At 31.5% G+C, this 25,876-nt stretch overlaps 3 protein-coding genes across 3 annotated transcripts; all 3 read right to left on the reverse strand.

Annotated features, from left to right (window-relative positions):
* Positions 1-2,048: 2,048 nt before the first annotated feature.
* On the reverse strand, positions 2,049-2,609 carry LOC121232305 (uncharacterized). The gene has a single exon (XM_041118044.1). The coding sequence runs from the start codon at positions 2,607-2,609 to the stop codon at positions 2,049-2,051; it is 561 nt and encodes a 186-aa protein (XP_040973978.1).
* Positions 2,610-11,083: 8,474 nt separating this feature from the next.
* Positions 11,084-14,810, reverse strand: LOC121231947 (transmembrane 9 superfamily member 7). Its single transcript, XM_041117095.1, has 6 exons — positions 14,642-14,810; positions 13,538-13,647; positions 12,994-13,069; positions 12,806-12,918; positions 11,515-11,671; positions 11,084-11,430 (listed from the first exon to the last, which is right to left on the reverse strand). The coding sequence occupies exons 1-6, from the start codon at positions 14,792-14,794 to the stop codon at positions 11,368-11,370; spliced, it is 672 nt and encodes a 223-aa protein (XP_040973029.1). The 5' UTR covers positions 14,795-14,810; the 3' UTR covers positions 11,084-11,367.
* Positions 14,811-15,837: 1,027 nt separating this feature from the next.
* LOC121231948 (receptor-like serine/threonine-protein kinase ALE2) lies at positions 15,838-22,813 on the reverse strand. The gene is made up of 20 exons (XM_041117096.1): positions 22,205-22,813; positions 21,453-21,560; positions 21,090-21,377; positions 20,947-20,997; positions 20,798-20,851; positions 20,638-20,694; positions 20,432-20,572; positions 20,199-20,345; positions 19,998-20,108; positions 19,838-19,918; positions 19,672-19,758; positions 19,237-19,590; positions 19,071-19,142; positions 18,870-18,962; positions 18,684-18,794; positions 18,234-18,605; positions 17,874-18,167; positions 17,415-17,804; positions 17,093-17,336; positions 15,838-17,003 (listed from the first exon to the last, which is right to left on the reverse strand). Exons 1-20 carry the CDS (start codon positions 22,284-22,286, stop codon positions 16,316-16,318), a joined length of 3,825 nt encoding a protein of 1,274 aa, XP_040973030.1. The 5' UTR covers positions 22,287-22,813; the 3' UTR covers positions 15,838-16,315.
* Between the last annotated feature and the right edge of the window lie 3,063 nt (positions 22,814-25,876).

Below are 25,876 nucleotides of genomic sequence, written 5' to 3' on the forward strand. Positions count from 1 at the left end.
ATGCAAACTAGTCTAGTTCAGATGTAATTTGTTTTGTTGATGTATAAAGAATAATGAGCTGATTTGTTTATGAATCTAGTGAAAAAACATATTCAACTTCTTGTTTTTGGCTTCTCATTTTTTCTGTGTTTTGTTTTTTGATCGATTATTTTTTGTTTAAATCGATTCTTTTCTGTTCTGAATTGATTCTTTATTGACTGAATCGATTCGTCTTGATTTAAATCTATTCTTTTTGAATTAACTCCATTCAAAAACCCAACAGTTGAGTTGTTCTTGTAAAGATGATCTTGCTGCTGCTCATAAACTTTGTGCCGAGAACAGAGGAAATAAGTAAGTAGAAACATTTCCATTGACTTGGAATTTGTGAAGAACGAAGAATACCGGAATCCTGAAGATGGTGGAATCTTGAAGATGATAAAATGATGGAAGCTTTGTATAAGAAAGTAATTGATTTTATTTTATTTTATTTTTTGGTATTTGTTTGATGAAAAAATGTAAGAAAATTTGATAAAAATGATTTGACAAGAAGAATAGCGTTAACAATTTTTAAAAATTCACAACAACACTTTAATCATAGACTAATGTATTTAAACTAACTAATGGTATTATAAAAGTTTTAAATTTCAAATTATATAAAAATAATATATAGAGATTAAATCTTAAAATTGAACATAGTATCAATACCAAAACTCAAATTTAACCATTATAAAAAGAAGTAAAGGGACTAGAACTCAAATTTAACCATTATCTTAAAGGATATAGATTGTACCCTTTGGTTGATTTTGCTTATCTTTTGTGTTTTTGACTGTATTCTAACTGTGTTGGCTCAGCTGCTCACTGTCTGCTCTGCTCATAGACCATAGTCCTTTCACGCTTATCCCTTTCGTATTTTATTTATTTATTTATTTCACTTAATTAAAATTGTTTTTGTTTTTTGAAAACACACTTGATTAATTTTTAAAAGCCTCAAAAAATATACCAATAGGTCACACTCAAGGTTAGGGGTAAACGTTGAATCGTATGGACTGAAAAAATTTTAAGTTAACGAGTCATATTTTATAATCTTTACTCGATTTGAAATTTTATCAAATTGAGTCGAATAGAATTGAGTAAAATTATTCAAATTAAATTAAAAAATTTAATATATCAAATTAAAATCTTGTTAGAGTATAACTAATTTTATGTTAAAACACATAAATTTAAAACCATATATATTTCAAAAAAAATTCAAAAAAAATATTATAAACTTAAATTATTAATTAACTTGTTTAAGTCTCCAAAATTAATATTTTAGAAATTTGTAAATTTTTAACTTTCTTTACATATATTTTAGAAATTTTTTTGAAATTTTTATAAATATTTTGAATTTTAAAAATTATTTTAAATTTTTTAAAATAATTTTAAATTTTTGTTGAAAGAAATACCAATTTTATTTTTAAACTTAACAAGATCAAAAGAATATTTATAATAATATGTTATTCGAATTATGAAATTCGAATTAACTCAAATAATTCGAATAACTTAAAATTTAATTTTTTTTTCGAATCAAAATGAATTAAATTTTGCTCACCCATCCTCAAGGTTAATCCCATTATCTCTTTGCATTCACGTTTTTTACAAAATAAAGTCTAATTCTAATTTTAGTCCCTTTGTTATATTGCAATTAAAATTTTAATCCTTTATTTTAATTTGATATTATATTTTCAGAACAATGGTGTGATTGAATTGAATTGATATAGTTTGAATATTATAGATCGATAGTTAAAATAATATATATTTTTAATTAATTTTATTAATATATAAAATTATAATTGATTGAATTATTATGGTGGAAAACTTGGAAACCAAAATATATATCATATTAATTTTGGGTTAAAACTAATGAGTAGTAAAAGACAAAAGAAATGAAAATCTCAAGACACCCATTTTCAAATTCAATGCAAGATTTTTCATTTCTTCAAATTCTATAAACCCTAATTTACCTATTTTTCTACTTAGTATTAACAGTAAAATTACTAAATTTTTTAATTTCCACTAACTTTTTTTTTTCAAAAAAGGCATTCCTCACCCAAAAACCTGGCGAGCTGCTCTTCGTCCCATTCCCAATCCACCATCCATGTCTCACGCGACTCTCCCTCGCTTTTAGCCCACGCGCTTCCTTCTTCCGCTTCCAACCACCCTCTGATCTCTTCCAAACCGTTATCAACCTTCACATTAGTGCTCACGATCCCCCTCATGTCCACACTCGCCATCACGCTCGACTCCGAGTCCGAAAAAGACGAACCGCAACTCTCTTCGTTACCGTTTATGGTGACGTACGAGGATGAAGACTGGAAAATCAACGCCGACGAGTACGGATTGTCGCTGAACTTGACTTTCGTACAGTACGACGTCGGAGAACAAGTCGAAGATGGAGCAAGTTCCGCAGAGTCATCGACGAGCTTGAATAACTCACTCATCGCATCAGTCTTGCAAGTACCTTCCATCGATAACCACGGCAAAACGTCGTCGTAGTCTTTGAACTCAACCATTTCCGTTGCCTCTCTCCGCCGCTTAGTCGCCGGAGACTCATCGCCGGTTTCTTCCTCAGTCGCTCTCTTTTTCTCCATAAGGGTTTTTTGTAGAAAAAAATAACTAAAAAACGGTTTTTATATATTTAAGCGACGACGTGCGAAGGAAGGATCTGGATTGTTTGATTTTTTGATCTTTGATGTGATATATTTAATACCAGCCGTCTGATTGGACGGTTTTAAATTATTTTAGATGACGTGGAGGGAGTCTCCAGATGGCTAATGAGAATGTCCACTTGGAATATTTGTAGGACGTGGCGGAGAAAAATGGCGGGAAAATTTGGGTTGTCAGATTAGGCATATATGTCAGTACCTTTAGTACTTACACGCCAGTTTTGGAATTCACAGAACAGCGATGGCTTTTTCACTACTGAAATTACGTCTTTGCCCTTTATAGTGGAATCGTTTATAGTAAAATTTAATTTGATTTAATCTTTTATTTTTTATACTAAATTTGTGTTTTTGAAAAAGATAAATTTTGTTTTATGGAATCTACGTTTTATTTGGTAATATTGAAAGTCTTTTTAATAAATATTTTTAAAAATATTTTTTAAGTAAATAAAAATTACCAATAACCCTCGTAAGATTTTTTTGTAATTGTAATATCTTAAATATAAAAAATATTTTTACAGAAAAGATAAAAATTAATTTTGATTTGATTTGAGTTAGCACAGTTTTTAAGTGAAAACACTTAGAGTTTGATTTCTCAAATTTTCTTTAAAAATAAGGTAAGGGGATTAGTATGTATTAAATTTTTTTTTATAATAGAAAATCAATAAGAATAATCTTGCTGATTTAATGGTAAGGTTTTAGTCTACTTATAATTCCTAAGTTTGAATTTCTTGTTGAGCATCCAACCAAAATAATTTTATTTCCTTGTTTTTGCCTTAAGAGTGACGAATTTTTTAAAAACAACCCAGCCTAAAAACAAAATTTTTAATTTAGTCCATATTTTAAATATAAGTCCTAAACCTACATGAATTTGTAAAACCTATTTCAATTAGGAAAAACAAGTTTTATAAATAGCTAATTTCAAAACAAGCCCTAGAATTTACCAGCAAAATTTCAAGAAAACATCTTCAAAATCAAAGCTAAAAGAGTCAGAAATTTTCAAAAACATGCTTCAAGAAATCTCCAATCTCCTCTCCAATCAAAAGGTTTTTAAAGTCTTCAAAACAAGTGTGGGATCTAAACCTAAATCTTGTGTATAATTGAATTTCATAGGGAGTAGAGAACTAGCATAAGTGAACCCTAGGAAGAAACCCCCAGTGCGCGAACCCTTAAGTACGAGCCCTTTATGCGAACACCCCTTTTTGCATGCGAACCCGTACGTATGAGCCCCTGTTAAGCGAACCCATATGTAAAACCATATAAGATTGAATACGTGAGCTCTTAGAACATACATGCGAACCCTAGTTGCTTATGACATGTGAACCCCTGTTTATGTAAGCCAACCTATATAATTGTAACATGCGAACCCCCTTACATGCTATTACTTGCGAGCACCTTACTAATAATATATGCAAACCATGTGTATATTATATGCGAGCCTATATGTGAACCTTAGAATTATGCAAGGTTATATGTGAACCTTAAGAACATGCAAGCCTACATGTGAACCCTAAATATATGCGAGCCTATGTGCGAAACCTTGGTGTGATAGCCCTAATTTGACCCTAGTCGGAATGTGGTTTCGGGACCACAAAACCGAGTCATAAAATTTATTTAAAATTTTATTTGCATAACTTTTATGTGTGTTAGTGCTTGTATAAAAATTTGATGTTTTAATTTTATCTTAGGAATGTGAATTTTGCTTGAAAGGATTTAGTTGAGAGACTTAGAAAAATATGATAGGTAAATTTGTAAGGATCAAAAAATTACAAAATGTGAAAGCTTGGATTTGCATGTCAATATGCCCAAAGTACAATAAGTGGCCGGCCAAGTAATGATGCCCCTCCACTTAGTCTAATTAATTATAATATTTTGTTAGCAAATGATTAAAATATTCTAAATAAATTGAAATAATAAAAGAAGAAATGGAAGGGAGAGAAAGTGTTCATCTTCTTTTTCATCTCCCAAAACCGAAACAAAATGGAAGAGATAGGGAAATTTATACTAAGGCAATTCGGCAACCCTTTTTGCTAGTTGGAGGTAAGTTTTGAAATGTTGTTTAAACTTTTGTTTATATATGTTAAGCTAATTGTTAAATACATTTTAGCAATGTCAAGAAAATCAAACTATTATGGAGGTTTGGGCAATAAGCCATATATCAAGAGATAGGAGTAGAGGTCGTTTTCATGTTATATTGAATAAGTAGAGGTTATTATGAGGTTGAATTTGTTGAATTATTAGTTGGGTAACAATTGGTGCATTTGGCCATATGGGGTAAAATGGAATGTTCATTTTATTTGTTATTTCATTTTTATGAGAAATGGGTCAATGTTAAAGCCGAATGAATCATGATGGATAAGAAAGTGCAAAATTCATGTTATGTGGTAATATGAGTAGATGACAGAGACATGGAAGAAGGAAATAGATTGATATTTTTATGTTTTGGGAGTGAAAGGCATAATGAAAACATAGTAAGTTTAAGTGCATATTTTAGTTTAAGTGATAAGTAGAATTTGGTTAAAATAGCTTGATATATGTGTGTTTGCCGATTTTAAATCAAAATAGTTTGAGTGACTTAATTGATGTATTTGAAATTATTTGAGTAATTACAATGGGCATTAAGATGTTGAACTCATGAAATTAGAAGAATATGAGCTTGATAGATTTTAAATGAATTAAAAATGATATTATATTTGATATTGTATATTCGGCCATCTAATTAAGTATATAGGTGATGTTGAATTTAATCTTGCACATTCGGCTATATAGGTATACACATTTGTGATATTATCTTTGATTGTATATAATCGACTAAATGAGTGATGTTGGCTTATAAGTTGAGTTTGATTCATGATTATATATATATATATATTTGAATGTATTTGAATGTAAACATATTTGAGATAATGTTATGTTTGGAAGTGATGATGCATCCGGCCTTGAGGTAATAGATGAATATTTGTTGAAGTTTTAATGTCTTGAACAATTACGGTTGTAAAATGTAATGAAAATTATTAGACTATATATGTGAGTAATTAGCAAGGGTGGTTGCCGTATATACAAATATATATATGTGTTATATATGTATGTATAATTAAAATATTGATTGGATTATTGATAGTAATGTGATATTATGTGGTTATTAGCCGAATAACTCAAAAGCATAAGGTAGAAAGATCAAATTTAACCCTGTGTTCCTTATGATATAAAATCATTAAAATTTGGATACAAATAACTAGCAAGGCGGTTAAACTAGTTAATTTATTTGATCAAGCTCAAGAACTTAAAGGAGGGGAATCAAGCAAGGGCAAAGCGAGGAGCATCGAGTAGCCGATTTGGAACCGTTTTATCCAACACAAGGTAAGTCCATAAGCATTTCTAAGGTTGATTAATTTATACATAAATGACTCTAGCGTATCATGAGAGAATTTCTTTTGTTAGGCATTCTTTTGGAGTGATATACATATTTATAATTGTGGCCGTATATGCCAATTGAATTAAGTAAATTGTCTTATTATAATGGGTCAACATTGGCACTAAGTGTGCGGATTTGAAAGGCACTATGTGTGAGGAATTGAATGGCACTATGTGTGCTGATTTGGATGTCAATACATGAGTGAATCTTCAAGGCACTATGTATGCAGTGTAGCATGTGCGAATTTGTTTAGCACTATGTGTGCGAAATTGGTTGATGATATAAGAAGTATAGGGAAAGAATCAAGTGCTAGAGCTATTACCTGAAATATCGAAGTTGAGATATGAAACGTGTATGCATGGATACATCTAGTTCATCATTGTTTCATACTTTGAAAAAAAAAAATTTAAACCATTTGGTTGTTTGATAGTCGATTGGATAGCAGTATTTGGCTTGTGGTTGGATCGATAATCTAGTTAATTGTAGCATAGATCGGTATGGCTGAAATAGTTGATCTTACATTATTTATCTTATGATCTTATGTTAATGGTCTGTATTATATTGCTTATGACTTACTGAGTTGAATACTCATTTGGTGTGTTTGCTTGTCTCCTATTTAGATTTCCTTGACCCCTTTTGCGTGCTTGGAATCATCGTCGAAGTCATCACACCAGCTTGCAACATTTTGGTACCCTCTTCTTAGTTGATCTAAATGAACATTTTGGCATGTATAGGCTAATATGTATTTTGTTTGAACTTTGATATGTATACTTCCAGTCATGTGAATATGGCTTAAATACTAAGTTTGAATTCGGTTATGTTTAATCATGGTATAAATCGTCTTGGTTATAATGTGTAATGTTATTAATGAATTATATATATATAAATCTATACATATGTTTGAGTGTTGAAAATGCTAAGAAATATTGATTATGTGTTTTTGGGGTAGTTCGATTATGACACATTTATATAAGTGATTAATTGCAATTTGGCTATTGTATATGATCTTAGTATTTAAATTGAGATAGCGTAATGGGTCGTCTGGTTATGTCTGAACATAACATAAAATCGTATGATATGGTTGTTATATGATGTAAACTTATATAATGGTTTTGATTGAACTTGATAATGATTAATTATGTGTTCCGAATATGTATGAATAAGGATCGTATATGGTAGTATAATGAATTATGCATTATTAAAGATGAACTTAACGAAATGAAGATGATAGAAGAAGATGCATGAAAATTTTACAAAGAAGTATTTGGTTCGGTAATAGCTTGTAACCCATTCCAGCGATGGAAACGGGTTAGGGGTGTTACACTTGGTGCATGCATGCCTATATGTCAAGAGAACTATAGGTACATACGAGCCTATATGATCATGCGAACTTGTAAATGTGTTAAATAATTAGATTGTTAATTCACATAAAATCTTGTACATGTGACATTGTGTTTTATTTATTTACTTGCACCAATTATATGTAATTATGTGGTAATGAGATAAATGTATGCTTAAATACATGCCTTATAATGCTGGTATGAAACATTGAAGGTAGCATAAAATGATGATAAAAAGCATAAAACACGCTAAGTTTACGTGCATAATTACACGAAATTGGGTATGGAGGACAGAAGAGTTTCATAGGAGATAGTGGCAAATTAAGTCTACACTGAAAGTCAGTATTGCACGAAGTAGGCTGCAATGTCATCTAAACCGGACAGGAAGGGATAGGAGATTAAAAACACCATCAAAATCAAACCAAACTGGGACGATAGTTTAAAAAGCCATCAAACCAGGCAACCAAGATGGTAAGTTATTGTAGTAAAAGTCACTGTCACAGGCGACAAGTGAACGACCATAGTGATCGAAAATCAAACTGGGATTACCAATTATTGTAATGGATTTTTGGAGTGTCGAGCAACGCTTGAAGGTGGATAGGATGGACGAGTGGGAACTTAAAACATATATTGCATCATATATAATTGTTATTCATTGATTTATTATATGTTTCACGAAGAATGCTTTAATTTATACTGAATTTTATATGCATTACTGTGTCACATTAAGTCGTTGTAAGCTCATTCTCCCTTTCTTTGACTCAGATAACACAGAAAACTAGGACTCAGAAAGACATCGGAGGAACCTCAGATTAGCAGCTCATTTTTCGTTATTATTATTTTGAAGTTTTTATTAAAGTTTTCTTTAATCGTTTTCGGGATTTTAGTTATTAATTATTTCTCACTTTTATATCTAGGGTGAAGTTGTTTAGCTTATTCATTCTAAGGCATGACACTTAGATAATACTTTGATATTCGCTTTTAAAAGTTTTGATAAGTCCTTTCTTAAAAACCTTGCCTCGTTTTCCAAAATCTTTACATTAATAATATTGTGATTGAATTGTTAAAAAAAACCGGTTCAAATCAAATGAATTTTTTCAAAAAAAAAAAAGAGAGCGATCATTTACACAAATCAACGCAAGTAGAAGAGAGGCTTTACAGGATCACCTTGATGATCGAATGTAACACCTTCGACTTAACCGAAACTCTTAGGTCAGGTTGGGGGTGTTACAAAAATGATTCAGCACTAATGTAAGAATAATTGTCCGGTTTAGAAATTAGCTTCGATTAAAAAAATTCAAGCTCCAATGTGTGAATAGTTACTAAGTTCGAGCTCAAATAGTACATTAGCGCTAATTTAAAAACCACTACTTCGAATCTTGGGTTTATACACGACAATTCCTTCTCCCTTTTCCTTACAAAAAAATGGTTAAGATAAATTTTTACCCTAAATTTAACAATTAGGACCATTTTAATCTTTTAAACTTAAAAAATATAAAAAATCTAACAACATAAACAATATCAAAATACCATAACATCATATCTTAACCGAATTTGAATTTAAATTTAAATATAAAAAAAATTTACAAGCAAGAGATAAAAAATTATATTAACTGTAAAAAAAATAGTACAATAATTAAACATGTAATGGAACCAACCTTTGACACATGCAAATAAAAATATCAATAATTATTGTCCTTCATTTATTCTAGCTGGAATGTAAGACAGTGCTACCCACCTAAAATAGAAGCTAGGAAACAAAATATCATGAATGTTCTAATAAATGTACTGTTTTGTTGTGTAAAATGTGGGATAGGCTTCATCCATATATATATATAAATCAGTCATGCTTGGATGATTTTTAGTTAATAAATTAAAAATTATTATTTGAATGGAATTGAATTTATTTATTTAATCAATTTATATTTTAGGATGTAAAAGTAAATAAGTTAAAATATGTTATAAGTTTTTGTATCTTTTATAAATTTAGAATTTAGTCTTTATATTTTTATTTTTATAAATTTAGTCTCACTATTTTTTAGATTTCAAAATTTGTTGATGTAGCGTTTTGAAATAAATAAATAAAAACTCACTGGGTAACAATATAATTAAAAATGTAACGTTGTAATGAACCTGAATTGAACAAAATAATTTTAACAGTGTAATAGTTGAAACTAAATTTTGAGATTTAAAAAATAGAGGGATTAAATTTCTAGAAATAAAAGTATAATGACTAAATTTTGAAATTTACAAATAGTATAGGGACTTATAGAATATTTTAACCAAATAAATATTTTATATTAAAATAATAAAAATAATCTAAAATACTTTATAAAAATTATGTAAGAACTATTGGTTATCTTGAAAAACTATTTTTTTGAAAAAATATTTATGAAAAAAACTTAAACTGTATAAAATAATATTTAAAAGTTATACAATAAAAAACGTTTTGTAAAAATGAAATTCAAAAACTCAAAATTAATATGAAATAATCAAGAACTAAACTGAAATATCGTGACTTTAAATTTTAAAAATCCAACAAAATAATCAAACTTAACCCTTTGAAAATAAAACATAAACATATTCATAAATCGAATCGAATCGAATCGCATTGAATTGATAGAGTTGATATACATTAGAATTTTTAAAAAGGTTAAAATGTGCCTATAATCCATGTACTTTTCGAAAAACAAGAATTTAGTCTTTGTACTTATACTTTTAAGAATTTAATCTCTCTACTTTTTAGATTTCAAAATTCAGGTCCGACTGTTAAACTATTAATTTTTTTTATTTAATTCATTCACTTGACATTTTGAAATAAAAAAATTTACTCACCTAATAGCTATGTAATTAAAAGAAATATTGTAATTAACCTAAATTTAACCAAAAAATTTTAATAGTATTACCAATTGGACATGCAATTTGAAATCTAAAAAAATAAAAAGATTAAATTATGAAAACACAAATACAACAACAAAATTCCTAATTTTAAAAAGGTACAGAAAGTATAAACATATTTTAACCTTTCAAAAATATGCAAACACCAAATCCATTGATTAATAAATAGAGAGATTGATTGGGTTGATAGACATTGTCACTTTCTAGAATTTTAGCTGTGCCTTTTGTCTTCTTTTTTTTCAGAAATTTTCTATTAGTCCTTATACTATGTGTGAATTAAGAATTAAGTTATTATGATTTAGTTTTCTCAATTTTAGTCTTATATTTTTTAAATTGATCACTTTAATTTCTTATACTTTTAGAATTTTGAAATTTTAGTCTTGACCCAAATAATAGTAGCTAAACCTGTTTGGTTAAATTCTACTATTAATCCTGTACTATGCATAAAGTTATAGATTTAGTTTATGTTATCTGATTAGATCGTTCTTAGTCCTTATATATTTTGAATTTTAAAATTTCAGTCTTGATGTAAACGACAATAGTTAGATACATTAACTAGTTTTTTAGTAATATGTGAAAATATCAAGTTGACATGGTGAAAAGCCTCAGTGAATTAGATTTTACTAAAAAGGGGTAATTAGTAATTTAAAAGTATTTCGCTCAAGTTGAGAAATGATAGAAAACAAGACATAATCGATTTATAATGATTCAGCCTCAATCGTTTATCTCCACTACTTTAACCACACTTATCTTGAATTCACATTTTTTTTTTTGAAAAAATTCACATCTTTTAAGTACAATGTATAAGGGTTTTTTCAATTCACTTCATTTGATGCTTGGATATTGATTTCTTGCACCTTGGAGTTACATCCAGGAATGAGTTAAATGCATTAAATACGTAAGCCTTAAATGCATTAAGCCTCACACTGTAAATATAACAACAAACAACACCTTAGTTTCAAAAAGAAAAAACACAACACCAACATTATTCATCGTTGTAAATAGTTTAGCCACCATTTCTGTACTTTACCTTTTAAAAGATGATGTTGGGGCCTGGAAACAATTGTCTTCTTATACGTGGCTGCTTGTAATCGTACTGCAAATTCAGTATCCAAGGGTTAGGGATCGTTATGTATGTATGAAAGAAGGAAAAAGGTATTAAAAATGGAACAAGAAATACCTCAAAAAATGAGACATCATAAGTAAAAACAACCTCTGTGTCGGTTTCAATACGTAAGGGCATCTTGAAAGCTTGATTTACGCCATTGGTGTGTTGATTACAAGTTAGCAGATGAGGGTTTTCGTCATTCCATGGACACTCATACTCGTGGTTGATACTGTTTTTTTTTTGGGAAGGATGAAGCCTCAAACTCTTATTAAGGGTTAAAATTACATTATAAATTTTAAGAGGATTAAAGTATAATTTTATTATTGTATATACTTATTATTATAGAGTTTTTAAAGAAATTAAACTAAAATTTTATCATCTTAAGGGATAGAGGTGAAGCTAGAAATTTTTTTAGGGGGCCAAAACTGAATTATAAAATTTTTGAGAGATCAAAATATAATTTTACCATGTATTGATTTATAATTTCATTATTTTTGAAGGGACTAAATAGAATTTTCATATTTGAGGGGGGCAAAATGTAATTTTAGCATAAAATATTTTATAGTTATGTTACTTTTAGAGGGACTGAACTAAAATTTGTCATTTTTATGAGAGTCAAGATCCCTATCAGCTCCTCTAACATTGCCTCTATTAAGGGGCCTGAAGTGTAGTTTTGTGATTACATTAACTTATAATTTTATAATTTTAAAAGGACTAGAATGATATTTTAACATTTGAAGGGGCAAGCCTCTACCTACTACTTGAGACGACAAACTAGTCACTAAGCAAACCTACACACCAACATGGCCAAGTAAGCTGGCTAAAGACCTTATAAAATACCAGGTATAACTAGGGGTAAAGCTAGGGGTAGACAGGGGCTCTATTCCCCTAAAATGAAAATTTTATATTTTAACTTTTCTAAAATTTTAAAAAATTATATCTTAATACAATATAAAATTACATTTTGACCCTCCTAAAATTATAAAAATTATAAAGTTATAAACTTACAATGAAAAAAATTCATTTAGACTCTCAAAAAAATTTACAATGTAATTTTAATCTCTTCAAAAAAAATTTCTGGATTCGTCTATTGTTATAACTATGAACCTCTCATTTTCTCTCTTTCTCTCCGCTTTCACTTAATCTATCTTGCATCGTTACTTTAATAACACCGTTTATTAACATAAACATTAGGAGAGCATCTTGAAAACACAATTTCTAACCTTCTCTAAACCCCAACTCAAGTTCATTTTTCAAGAGCCTTAAGTTTCCAAAACTCGACTCACCTATCTTGATATCTCCAAATCTGATCCATTACACATCAACACAAATGAATCAAGAAAAAAGGGAAGTTGATGAGCACCTGTAAGGATCAACATGAAAGCCAACAATTTGTGCAGAATCATCCTCAGGATTCACATGATACATGACTTTGAAGCTCAAATGGTTATTGATGAAATATACCTCTTTCCCGCTCTACATCATATAAAAAATCGTATAAAATGTATAAAAAGAGAGGAATAAATATAGCATTATATTAATTGAACTTACAGGATAATAGCTTCCTTTAAACCCAATAGGAAACCCTTCCACTTGCCTTTCAGTAACTGAAACATTGCCCAAAATCCTGCATTCCAATTATAGCTACATATAAATGTTTTCATATTAGACTGGTTGGATGGAACTGTTTTGGATTCGGGTAATTCGGGATTGAGGTTTAAAGTTTTTGGGTTGAATCATTTCGAGTTTAAGTTGTTCGCAAAGACGAAACTAGAAAATTGTTTTAGAGAGTAAGAGATGAATCATAAATTATTAAGAGTGTACAATTTTATAAAAATTTAAGAGACTGAATAGTAAACCTACTATTTTTGGGTGTCAAGACCATTGCTTGCCTTTTTTTCTCCGTCTTTGAGTTTGAGTTAATTTAGAGTTTAAGGTGAATTTAAGTTTTGGTTGGATGATTATTGAAGTTTTATGGCGAATCAATTTGATCCTCACTTGAGTTCAAATTTATTTAATTAAATTTTCAAATTCGGATCAAAATTAATATATCTATATATAAAAAAATTGAAATTGAAATTCAGATCAAAGTTACATGTTAACTCGGTAGTTTCCATCAATTTTCTCCTTGAAATTCTTTGCAGCTTCAGCATCAAGTTTTACCCGGCAGGCTACTTTGCATGCCTCATCTTTTCTCATATCCAACTGCCAAACACGAAATACAAATCCTTCGATTTAGTCAATAATTAAATTTATATTTTTATTAATTTAATTAACCGAAATTTAAAAAGCATTAACCGTTATTGATGAATTAATTGAATCAAACTATTTTTAATTAATTCCATCGATTTAACAGATAAAATTATATATATATGATCAAAATAGTAAAATAAATCAAAATTTTAAAACAAAACATAATAAATATGTTAATAACCTCTAGGATTAAATCATTTTTTGATGCTTAAACTTGGCAACTACACTTGTATTGGAATCTGATTCTTTTTATCTAAGCTAATTCATGATATTTCCTTAAAAACCTTAAAGTTCACGTCCCAATGTGGAAACAGTTTACAAGTTTAAGCTCCATTATGGGAACAATTATCAAATACAAGGATTAACTTGGACCAAAGAAAGTTAAATCTCCAATGTGGAAATTCTTGTCTAGTTCAATACCTAATATGAGAACAATTATCAAGTTTAGAACTATTTTAGACAAAAAAAAATCAAGCCCCAATGTAGAAATTATTGTCAAGTTCAAGTACCAAATAGTAATTTAATAGTAACCTTTAAATTGCCCAATTGGTCTAAAATAGATACAAATTTAACCCAATCCAAATAATCTACACCCAAAACCAACAAAACCTATTTTGACCATAAAAAATATTAACCGAACCCACCTAACTTAAACCCCAAATATAATAGAAGATTAGGCCAAACTTAAAAGCAAAACAGCATTCAAAATACCGAACTTCAGTTAACCGATAAAAATCAATTAAATCTCATTAAACCAAATTGAATTAACTGATAATTGAAAAATCACTTATAATATAAACGGAGTTTTGGGAAGTTCCCGGTTGATGAAACTCTTTGGTCCACATGACAATGTTTATGATTTGGTAAGAAGTTAGTTTTCATTCACAAACAAAAACCAATCATTGTAAAGCAGAGAGAGTGAGAAAAAAAGGGGGGAATTTACAACCTTGAAATTGACTTGAGGAAGGAGATCGAGAGCAGTAATGAAAGAGGAGCCAGAAACAGGCGTTGCTGTTGCTGTTGTTGTTTTCGTCGTTGCTGCCGTTATCGAGAGGAAAAGAAGTGTAAGCGTTGATAACATGTTGCTGTAACTCTCCATGGTTATGCAAACTTCAATAAGGTTCCAAATCCATATATATATATATGCATACATATATACCGATAAAAAATATTATCAGTCAAATTGTATTTTAATTCTTTTATTAAAAAAATAAGTAAATTAACTCCTATATACGTGTATAGCTCATACTTATACACACAATGTATATAATTTGTCAGGAGCTAATGTCATGGCTGTCGGCCGGCTACGATGTTTGTCTGGTTGCTAAAGTCAAATGAGAAAATTTAAAGAGATAATACAATGCAGTCACATTCTTAAAATCAGCTGGCCATGACCAATCCTATAGTTGCAGAGCATTTCATAACTCTGGTGAATAAGGTATCTCAGTTAAATTTGTTGATAGGTTAGATTATCAGTTTAAATTGGAAGGCATGCTTAAAATATGAAGAGATTGTTTGGTCAAAAGTATGATTTTAAAAAATTTATTTAGACAAAAAATTTTAAATCCATTTAAAATTTAAGTTTTCAGGTTTAACATTTAAGACTCGAAATCAATTGAACTTAACCAACTCATTTTATATTTTTATTTATATTGCATAAAATTATATATATAATAATACAATGGTTTAAATTTAAAATTTTAATAGCCTCCTGGAACAATTTATTTTTACAAATTTTCAAAAAATAAATTTTAAAAAATAATACGAACGAATTAGTCATTTATAAATATGGATAGATTCAATTAATTTTAGTCTCATATTTTGCATTGAATAAAGATTAAGAAAAGTAAAATGTACTAATCTTATACATAAATCTGATTTGAACCCGACTCAGCACATGAGCATCTTTACTTGCCCGGTTGGCAAAAGTTGAAGCTCAAACTTTGAGGTCTCAAGTTTATTTCCACATTATGTAAATCATGTGCAAATTATCTTCGAATATATTTCAAGTCTCCTTATGTTGACACTAATTAAATTTATTCTAGTCCAAATCTTAACTAAATCCGATCATATCGTTTATCCCATCTCTAGTTATTCGGACATATATTATTTGTATTAAAATTAAGATAAAAATTCATTGGAGAAAAAACGAAATCCCATTTCATAATACAAAAAATGTGCTATACATTTTCTTTGAGTGAAAATTCACATCCAAAAAACAAACAAAAAGGGTGTATTGAGAATAATATATATATAAAAAAAAAGAAGATGATTTCAGAAAGATTCTGAGCCTCAAAATGGGGAATTAATTTCCTTATTGTGAAAAACACAAACCCCAACTGTACAAATTTGGAGTGTGAGGATGATCATATGAAACTCTTCCCCCTATCAGAAAAAAAACACGAAAAATAAAAGAATACTTTGGCTCTATATGCTTCATCGATCAGCTGCGTAACGAAAGCTACTCAGGGTTTCGGGTTAAGAATCTCGCAGCACAAGAGTTTACCATGTTAAATTCCCAGTTCCGAAACCAGCACAACATTTTTCATCAGGCATGCGGAGCAGGTGCCGTCAGTTTGTCATTCGACATTCAAAACTCAAAGGGCAAGTGACATTGGTTTTAATGTGAATCTGACCAGAACTTGATCATAGCACTATGTTCACTGATGCTGCCCCGTGATAATTGTTGCATTTTATGCCAGAAACGATTGCCTCTCCCCGTTCTCAATGGACCCGAAGTACAGTGTCTCCTAAACGACTCAGATGATTGCCTCCCGAATCTTGCTGATGGACTAAACAAATCAGACACTGATAGTCCTCTCTCGGTATCAAGACCCGAGACATAGTTGGGAATAGAATAATGGCTTTGCAAGGGATCGCTTAACTGTTCCGAGCCAGTACCAACCTTACCATCCATATCGATGGATATATCGTCCTGACTAGTACCTCTCGAGCCTACTTTTGCTTCATCACATTCATTACATACTAGTTTTAAAGCCTGTACGACCTCACCCATGAAAGGTCGGTGTGATACCTCCGGTTGAACACACATGGAAGCAATTGCTGCTACCTTGGCCACACTCTCGAAAGATACATCGGAACCTAGAGACGGGTCTATAATTGTTTCTAATCCTTCTTTGCTTGCTAGAAGAGGACGTGCCCATGCAACTAGATTCTCCTGACCAGGTGGCTGTGTCATATCTACTGGCTTTCGCCCCGTTAGAAGCTCGAGCAGGACAACACCATAGCTGTAAACATCACTTTTCACAAGAAGATGGCCAGTCATTGCATACTCAGGAGCCACATATCTGCACCAATGATTCATCAAGAGTAAATATCAAATTACAATAGGAAGGATCTAATAAAGCCAAATCATAAAGTTTAGAGAGTTTCGTACCCAAAAGTTCCCATGACACGGGTCGATATATGCCTGCCTTCCTCATCCATAGCAGTTCGAGCCAAACCAAAGTCAGACACTTTTGGCGTGAAATCATGCTCCAACAAAATGTTGCTTGACTTAAAATCCCGATGTATGACACGTGGGCTTGAATCTTCATGGAGATAAGCTAGTCCACGAGCAGCACCGAGGGCTATCTTGATCCGGGCATCCCAGTCAAGGGGTGCAGATTCCTTATCAACTCCTGAAAACAAACAAAAAGGCAATGCTGAATAACTATAACCCCAGAATAAATCCATGGAAAGCACGCAGTTTTAACTACCATGCAAGTGCGATTCAACACTGCCATTTGGAATGAGTTCATAAACCAAGCAACGGCTGCGCTCCTCTGTGCATATTCCAATCAACTTCACCAAATTCCTGTGGTGAAGACGGCTAAGCATCTCGACCTCAGCCAAGAATTCCCTGCCGCCTTGTTGATCATCTCTCTTCAGAACCTTGACTGCCACGTTAGTTCCATCTTCAAGAACACCGTGGTAAACACGACCAAACCCACCTTCCCCAAGTATTCTTGAATCATCAAAATTGCCTGTGGCTCTTTCTATTTCACTTGCAGTTAAGGTCTTAGCAGATCCTGTATAGGCTGCAATGCTCGAGCCAAATGAAAGCGATATGGAACTTAGACCACTTCCAACCATTGACCCGGCAGAACCTGAAATTTCAACATCCATAAATACTTTGATGTATCAGACAATATGCTTATTGTTTTCATAAATATAACCTGATGGTTTGGCATGAGATGTTTGCGGATGCTGTGGACTTGTTCCTCGTTGACTAGCTTGATCCCCGTGTTTGAAAAGCAAAACCCATGCAACGGCAGAACATAACACCACAACCACTAAAACAGACATAACGATTATTGCAATCACACCCCCACTAAGTGCATGCTTACGCCGTTTCCCATGCACGTCAACACCAAGGGGCTTTATAGCCCTTGCATTATTGTTGTTACCCGAAAATGGTTCGCCATCAATTATACCGGCATCAGGTGGCAAAGGCGGAGAAGGAGGCAAACCTATAAATCCACTATTAATACTTCATGCCAAAAGAGTAAAAATAAAGGGAGGGGAGATCTGCGTACCAAGATAGCGCACATATAATACTTCATAATCCCCAAATAATGAAGCTTTTATAGCAACTTGTTTATGCCAGAATCTCTGATAAGTTAAAAAGGCTGTCGTGTTATCAAATTTTTCGCCAAGTGGTACCAAGTCAACAAGGACAATCGTCTTCTCCGGTTGCTCACTAGCAGCATTAGCACCCATGATGCGAACTTGACTTTGTTTCATAAAAACACCAACGGCAATTTCTTCAGCTAACTCGGAAACCAAAGGGAAGAAAGTATATAACGCAACACTTAGGCGTAAACCAACTTGCATTGGCAAGACACATCCACACGGTGATCCAGGAGGTGTATTCGTATAAGGATCCGTGCAAACAGTTGTCGAACAATCTACATATACAATCAAACATTAGTACAACATAAAATATCTTTGCAAATGAAAGTGGAACAAAGAACCTAGTCTTTAACCTTGATTAGGAGGCGGAGGTGGAAATGACATAACTCGGGCTGGTGGTGGCGCCACTTTGGGACTCCTCGATGGAGAGACAGACGGAGAAACTTTTGGGGAAATACGAGGCACTATGCAAAAGAAACATACCTTGAATGAGGGTATATTACAAACATATATATAACAAAGTAACATTTTATTCTTACTTTTGGTCTGCCTAGATGCTGTGACTGGAGATGGTGAAGGAACTGGAGAAACAGCGGTTACTGGCGAAGGAACGGAGGAGAGGGATGGGGGAGCTGAAAAATCAATGATGCGGAAAGATGTTAAGAAGTCAAAATGACCATTTAGCCCACTTCTTAGATTCTGTTCAAAAATAAATAATTTAGCATTTGCTATATCGGTACCAGAATGAAATGGTGGAGGAGCATAGTGTCTTTGTTTTCTTCCAGGATGAAACGCTGGAGAGATGACCGGACCTACATTAATATTATGATGAAACATGAATGGCATGTCATAAGCCTATATAATGTCAGTATGACAGTGACATGTCTGGGGCATACGATATTACACCTTGTTGTTTCAAAGGAGGTGGTGAAATCAGGTCCGATGATGCTGGAGCAGGACTGGTTCTTTCATTTCTTTTATGTTGATGTTCATGAAACGAGGTCGAAGGTGACAATGCTGGAGGGTTATGTGCTTCATTTGAAGGAGCAAGGGATGGGACAAGAGAATTACTAGGCAGCCTCTTAGCTGTTGGTTCAGGAGGAGACACGGCTGGGGAAGAACCTGCAAAAGTATCATCAGAACCGTTTTTTGGGGCATGGTTCACAGGCGGCGCTGACTTGTGTGTCTCCTTTGTAGGTGACTTAACGGGTGTTCCATCATTGCTTGAGGGTGGATTTGAAACAGGAGAACTATTAGGATCTGCATTACAATAATGATTAAGAAGAGAGAATACATAAACACAGAAAAATTACATCTATGAAACTGATATTAACGTTGAACCTGGTAATGGAGAGGGGTTTCCCGTTACATTTCGGTCGACAGTTGGTGAACTATGAGGTGATTTGACAGGTGGCGATACAACTGAAACTGCATTATATAACAGGATTAGCAACTCTTAGCAATCTCGTTGATTACTTCATAGAAAATACAAAGTAACTTGGTCTACCCGGTGAAATTGACGGCGGCACGATTGAGCGGACAGGTGGTGGTGTCATTTCTACTTTCCTTGGTGGAGATGCAACCGATACTGTGTTTCAGGGAAATAGAATGAGAAAAAAGGATAAAAGTTATCTAAAAAAGGACGCATCAAGGCACGAATTATGCACCGGGAGTGGGGGGCACTAGAATTGGGGCACGAGGTGGTAAAGAGGTTGGCCCTTGGGAGTGAATTGGTGTTTGATTTTGCGGTGAATTTCTCCAAGGTGTTGTAACTGGAGCTATAAAATAGAGTACAAGCAACAGCATTAGAACTTATTATAGTGGTAAACCTATCGACAAATGGCACATTTAAACTAATACGTGTGTACCTGGAGCAATTGGCGCCTTAATAGGTGCCTTGCTATTTGATGAATTTTCTTGATTAGCACTTGGGGTTGGGGCCAAAGCACGTGGCATACTGGAGTGCACTGGTGGGGAGCTTTGTGGTGAATCCCTCAATCCTGGTGCAACTGGAGCTACAAGAGTTAAAAGCAGCAGCATTAGAACCAAACTCGGTTTTATATCTATCATGAAATGACACATCAAACTGCTGATTATATACCTGGAGCACTTGGCTCCAAAACAGGACGCGTATTGTTAGATGAATTTCTTTGGTTGTCGGTTGGGGGGAAAGCACTTGAACTACTGGAGTTAATGGATGGGGAATTTTGTGGACTATTCCTGAACTGCGGTGCAACTGGAGCTGCATATTAGAATAAAACGATTAGAACCAAACTCGATGGTGTAGTTTACTAATTTGTGGCTTACTTTGATGGATGAATGGTGAATTTTCAGGAGAACTATGCAACGGAGGTACTGATGGAACTGCAAGTTAAAAGAAGTGCATTCTTCAATTAGAACCATATCAACTTCAACCAAACTGGACGTGTAGTCTACTAATTTAAGGAGTGCTAAAAATCAGGCTTACTTTGATGGACTGGTGGATTTTTGGGAGAATTCTGTGACGGAGTTATTGATGGAACTGCAAATTAAAAGAAGTGCACTTTTTTAATTAGAACCATATGAACTTTAAATTTACCAAATTACTTGACGCGTTCCTTTGATTAGCAAGCATACATGGGTCAATATTTGGTGAAATTCGAGGCAAGGTCGGAAAAGCAACAGGAGCTGCATATTGAAGCCCAAAAAGAGCAAGATTAGAGCCAATGCCGATTTACATTTACGTGAAGAAACAATGGGAATTGCTTTTAGTCATGTACCTGGAGCATCTGGCACCAAGTCGAGAGACTTAGTAACCGGTTCCTTTCCCTGAGGAGCAATTGGTGACTTTGATGGTGCGTGTATTTGAACAGGCTGAGGTGGAGAAGATAGAGGCAACACCAGTGGTGTACTCGGTGCCAAGGACGGTACACGTTCTTCAATAGTGAATGGTGGTGGAGCGTTATTATGTGGCGTTGGCGGCAAGGAGCGTGCATTCCCTTCAGTCATTTCAGGCACCGGGGCAGACAAAAGTGGTGGAAATGCAGGAGGTGAAAGTAAATCCGGCTCTGGATTGTTACGAAAGAAACTTCAATGAAAAGTCTCAATAACAAGGAAACTAGATACCGAGAAACGGAAGTTACCATTTGGCTGAGGCGGAGTGCTCGTTGTAAAACTTCTTTGTTCACCATGGATTCTTTCTGTAGGGGGAAAACTCGAAAACTCTGCCGGAGATGGGGATGCATAGTGCCCTAAAACAAACGGAAAAAAAAAAAGACATATATTCTACATAAACTCAAACAAAGCACGCAACTTGAATCCATTTGTCATTTATGAAAATCCTCTTCAAGTGAACACCAAATTGCATTTTACCAATCAACAATCATAATCGAGGATTGTCATTATGAGATCAAATAGGTTATCATCCATGATCTCTAAACTGAATAATGTCGAAAATACACTTAATTCCACACAACATTGGCAACCATACAGTAACATTAAGCTGCTAATTATGCTATAGAACATTTCTTACATAAAACCTCCATGAAGAACATTCCTAGCAATGCTTCAAATTCAATCTATAAGATGATGGAATATGCAGATCCATAAAAGATGTTGAATCCAAATTCATTGGATCTAAATGGAAATGAATGTTACTCTTAAAGAGCAGTTCCTAAATAAAATCTTGCAAACAAAATTCATCAAAGAAGTTGACAAGATGAACAGTAATAGAAAAAATATTTGCAAAAACATTAAATGTGATCAAAAGATTAATCACTTGCATAAATTAAAAACAAACAAACAAACAAAAAAAGAACTAAACTAAACTCATTAAAACACAGTTGAAATTCAATAACTTTGAGCAAGAACTGGCAATAAAAGATAGAAATTTTACCTAAATATCCTTGAACAAGCAAAGCAAAGCCAATGATACAGAGTTTGGCAAGGTGAAGAATCAGTGGCATCAACATCCCCATCCCATAAAGCACCAAATCTCACAAATTCTCTAAATCAAGCTCACTCAATGATGATGATGAAGAAAAAGAAGAAGAAGAAGAAGAAGAAAATTAAAAAAACCAAAGAAAGTAATAAAGAAAACGAAACTGTATTATTTTAAAGAAATATACAGGTTACTTGAAGCAAGAGAAAAGGGAAGAAATATTAACAAATACCCCCCTCCTCTACCAATCCCCCAGACACACAAACAGTATAAAACAAGCAAAGATTAGTTGTTTTCTGAGAAAACCCAGATAGGGGTTTGGTAAAAAAAGAAGCAAAGCAATCTTTTTTTTTTTTGTTAATGCTCTCAACTTTACAAAGTTTATGATTTTCCCATGTTAAGAAAGAACTGTTCTTTTTGCTACCATAAGCTTGATGAACACACATAAAAAAGAAATGAAAAATATGAAATTGAATGAAAAACAAAAAAAAGACACCTCACAGAGTTCACAGTGCCAAGTAACATACAACCCTTTTTTTAAAGAAAGAGAAACCAAAAAAATATTATATAAAAAAGGAAAAGATTTGGACAGTTTGGTGGATGTTAAGCATGTGAGAGAGAAAAACAAAAATAAAAAATAAAAAAGGGGAAAAGAACAGAAATTTAAGTTTAATATAATAGTAAATGCCTGTTTAGTGATGGAGAGATTTAAGATTTAAAGTTGGGTTTTTAATGGGGTTTGAACCAAACTTTTTAATTGCATTGGGATTGAAATTTCATTAAGAAATTGTTTAATAGGGGGGGATTGGCTTTTGCTTAAAACCCCAATTTTTTTTTCTTGCTGATTTTCAGTTGAATCTTGTTAACCAGTAGGAGATAATGACACTCACTTGAAAGTGATGGACTTTTGGGATGTGGCAAATTTCTATTTTGACACCTCAACTAATTTTTTTTAGTGATAAAAAATTTAATATTTTAAAATAAACTTTCAAGTTTAAGTGTTGTACATAAAAAAAATTGAGCCAATTTATCATTCTTTTAAGAGTTTATTTTTGAATTTAATTAAAACTCAATATTATTATCATGCTAAAAATTTTAAAACAAAACAATGATTTTTTTTATAAGTTTCATATAAAAGTTAAATTGTGTTTTGTTCTTTTTATTTAAACAATAAATAAATTAGTCTTTGTATAGTAGATCAAATAGTAAATTAATCTTTATTGTTAAAAATTTCATTCATCTCTATTATTAAAAATTGTTGTGGTTGACGAAATAATCAGTCAATTACATGTGGAGCTGATATAAAATGACAATTTTTAATAATAAAAATTAATAAGATTTTTAATAAAACGATCGGTTTATTTTTTTATCTAATGTACGAAGACTAATTTGTTTATTCTTCAAGTAAAGAAAATAAAACACAATTCGATTCTTAATATAAAAGTCTACATGATATTTTTACCATAATTTCACTAACACACAACAATTACAAACATATAATCTAATCAACTACGTCATAAAATTCAACTAATACAATACATAACAAACGAAAAATCATATAAAAATCCCACAATATATAATTACAAATGATAAAACTCGAGACCTCAACCTTATTCAATAGTACTGGCATAGTTACTGCTTAATTAGGGACCTTTGAAGCTTTTGAAACAAATCTAAAGGCTATCATTCTATTAGATAAGACAATGGACCCACCATTATTACAACAACATGTAGTTTTCATGGCATTCAAGTTTGATATCTTTGAATGAATGAATGATGTAAGCCATCTCTAGAAAACAGGGATGAGAAAAATTCCCCTTTCCTTCTTTCTCTTTCTTTTTTAATACACCGACAGTTTTTTTTTTAATGGTCATAAATAAGTTTAGGTGGCCACTGAAATAAAAGGATTCTAAACCCTAAATCTGGCTTAACCCATGGTTTTGGACAATTTCTCAAGGTTAAATTATAATTTTCATCCCTTAATTATATACTCAACTTGGGTTTTAGTTTTTATACTTTAATTCACTATAATTTAGTCCTCCTAATCTATGTATCATGAGTTAATTAGCTACTAATTCAGTTAAAAATGATTAAAATATCCTTATTTTATAAAATAATTTATATTATTTCGAGGATTTTTTTTATATATTTTATAAATCAATAAAAATTTGATCATGATAAAATTTGAACCTGTGAGACAGATTTTAAAAGTTTTATTTTACCATTTAAGTCAAAGCTTATAATTTTTTAATAAATATTTTTTTTATATTTTTTCACTCATCATGAATATATCATAGGCTAATATTATTAATTTTAGGCCTAATTCAATAAATGGGCGTCAAACTATACCTTTTTTTTGAGTTAGATACTTAAAACTTTTTTTGGTCGAGTCATACACTTAAACTATAATTTCATAACCATTATAGATCGACTCCTATTGTTATCTCTATCGAAAAACCACTTTAACCAATAAAAATTTGCCACGTGTCATTTTAAAATTTATCTTATCATTTATATAAATTTTATAATATACATTAAATTATATTTATTTTATTTTATTTTCATTCTCTCTTACCCCTTTTTTTCTTTTTCAAACCACCCATGTTTTTTCTTTTTTGTTTCATGTTTGTCCCATTGTTTTCCTTTCATTTCTACTCTCTTCCCCACATTTTTTTTTGCTTAAGTATGGGTTTAAAACATGAAAAAACAAAATAAAGAAAAAAAAAATATGGGTGGTTTGAAGAAAAAGAAAAAGAAGTGAGGTGGAGAGAGAATAAAAATAAAAAATAATTTTATTTAATTTAATATATTTTTTAATTTTGTGTAAATGATAATATAAATTTAAAAACGATAGATAATGAATTTTTATTGATTGAAGTGGTTTTTTAACTAAGATAACAATAAGAATCTATAATATTTATAAAAATATATTTTGAGTATCTAGTTCGATAAAAAATATTATAGTTTGAAAGCTGCTTATTTAACTAAACCTTAATTTTATTATTTAATTTAAATTATTAACACTATTAAAAAATTCATTAGTCGGTCTATTAAGAAACTCAAAATTTATTTTATGTCATTTAATGAAATTACAATTATCAGTATAATTTATTTTCACCAATCTGTCATAAAAAATTGAGTTCAATCTCATGGTATGGAACTTTTTTTTTTAATGTTTGTGATTTAGATTAAGGTATAACATTTATAATAGGAGGATCAAATTATACTAAAATTTCAAATTGAGTAGAGTATATGGATTGAAACTATAAATTGACCAAGATATTTTTCTTTTTCTAAGGACTAATTTGATCAAATTCTTAACTATGGGAAAAGGTCAATATGAATCCAATAGAAAATAATAGTAATTTTGGAAAGTTAAATCATAATATATATATATATATATAAAAGAGATAATGGGGTTTAAAACATGGACCACCGAGCTAGTTTCCAAACCGTAGTGGAGAAACTAAAAGACATTTAATGGCTAATAATGGGGGTCTCAACTCTATATTGCCCCCACCACACAATCAAAGCTAGACAGAGTCCATGGGGGAACTTAAAACAAGGGTGGATAGTTTTGCTTGGTATCTAGCCAAGGACAACACTTTTTTTCTCATAATACTTTTC

Source organism: Gossypium hirsutum, chromosome A07, assembly GCF_007990345.1.
Source record: "Gossypium hirsutum isolate 1008001.06 chromosome A07, Gossypium_hirsutum_v2.1, whole genome shotgun sequence".
NCBI lineage: Eukaryota > Viridiplantae > Streptophyta > Magnoliopsida > Malvales > Malvaceae > Gossypium > Gossypium hirsutum.

Excerpts from the sequence above, each read along its gene's own strand:
- LOC121231947 (XM_041117095.1), bottom strand. The coding sequence starts at position 14,794 with ATGGAGAGTTACAGCAACATGTTATCAACGCTTACACTTCTTTTCCTC. Across the intron at positions 13,648-14,641 it reads TTCCTCAAGTCAATTTCAAG|TTGGATATGAGAAAAGATGA; the intron begins GTTGTAAATTCC and ends CGTGTTTGGCAG. Across the intron at positions 13,070-13,537 it reads GGAAACTACCGAGTTAACAT|GATTTTGGGCAATGTTTCAG; the intron begins GTAACTTTGATC and ends ATTGGAATGCAG.
- LOC121232305 (XM_041118044.1), bottom strand. The coding sequence starts at position 2,609 with ATGGAGAAAAAGAGAGCGACTGAGGAAGAAACCGGCGATGAGTCTCCG.
- LOC121231948 (XM_041117096.1), bottom strand. The coding sequence starts at position 22,286 with ATGGGGATGTTGATGCCACTGATTCTTCACCTTGCCAAACTCTGTATC. Across the intron at positions 20,109-20,198 it reads TAAGGCGCCAATTGCTCCAG|CTCCAGTTACAACACCTTGG; the intron begins GTACACACGTAT and ends TCTATTTTATAG. Across the intron at positions 19,759-19,837 it reads GCCGCCGTCAATTTCACCGG|TTTCAGTTGTATCGCCACCT; the intron begins GTAGACCAAGTT and ends TATATAATGCAG.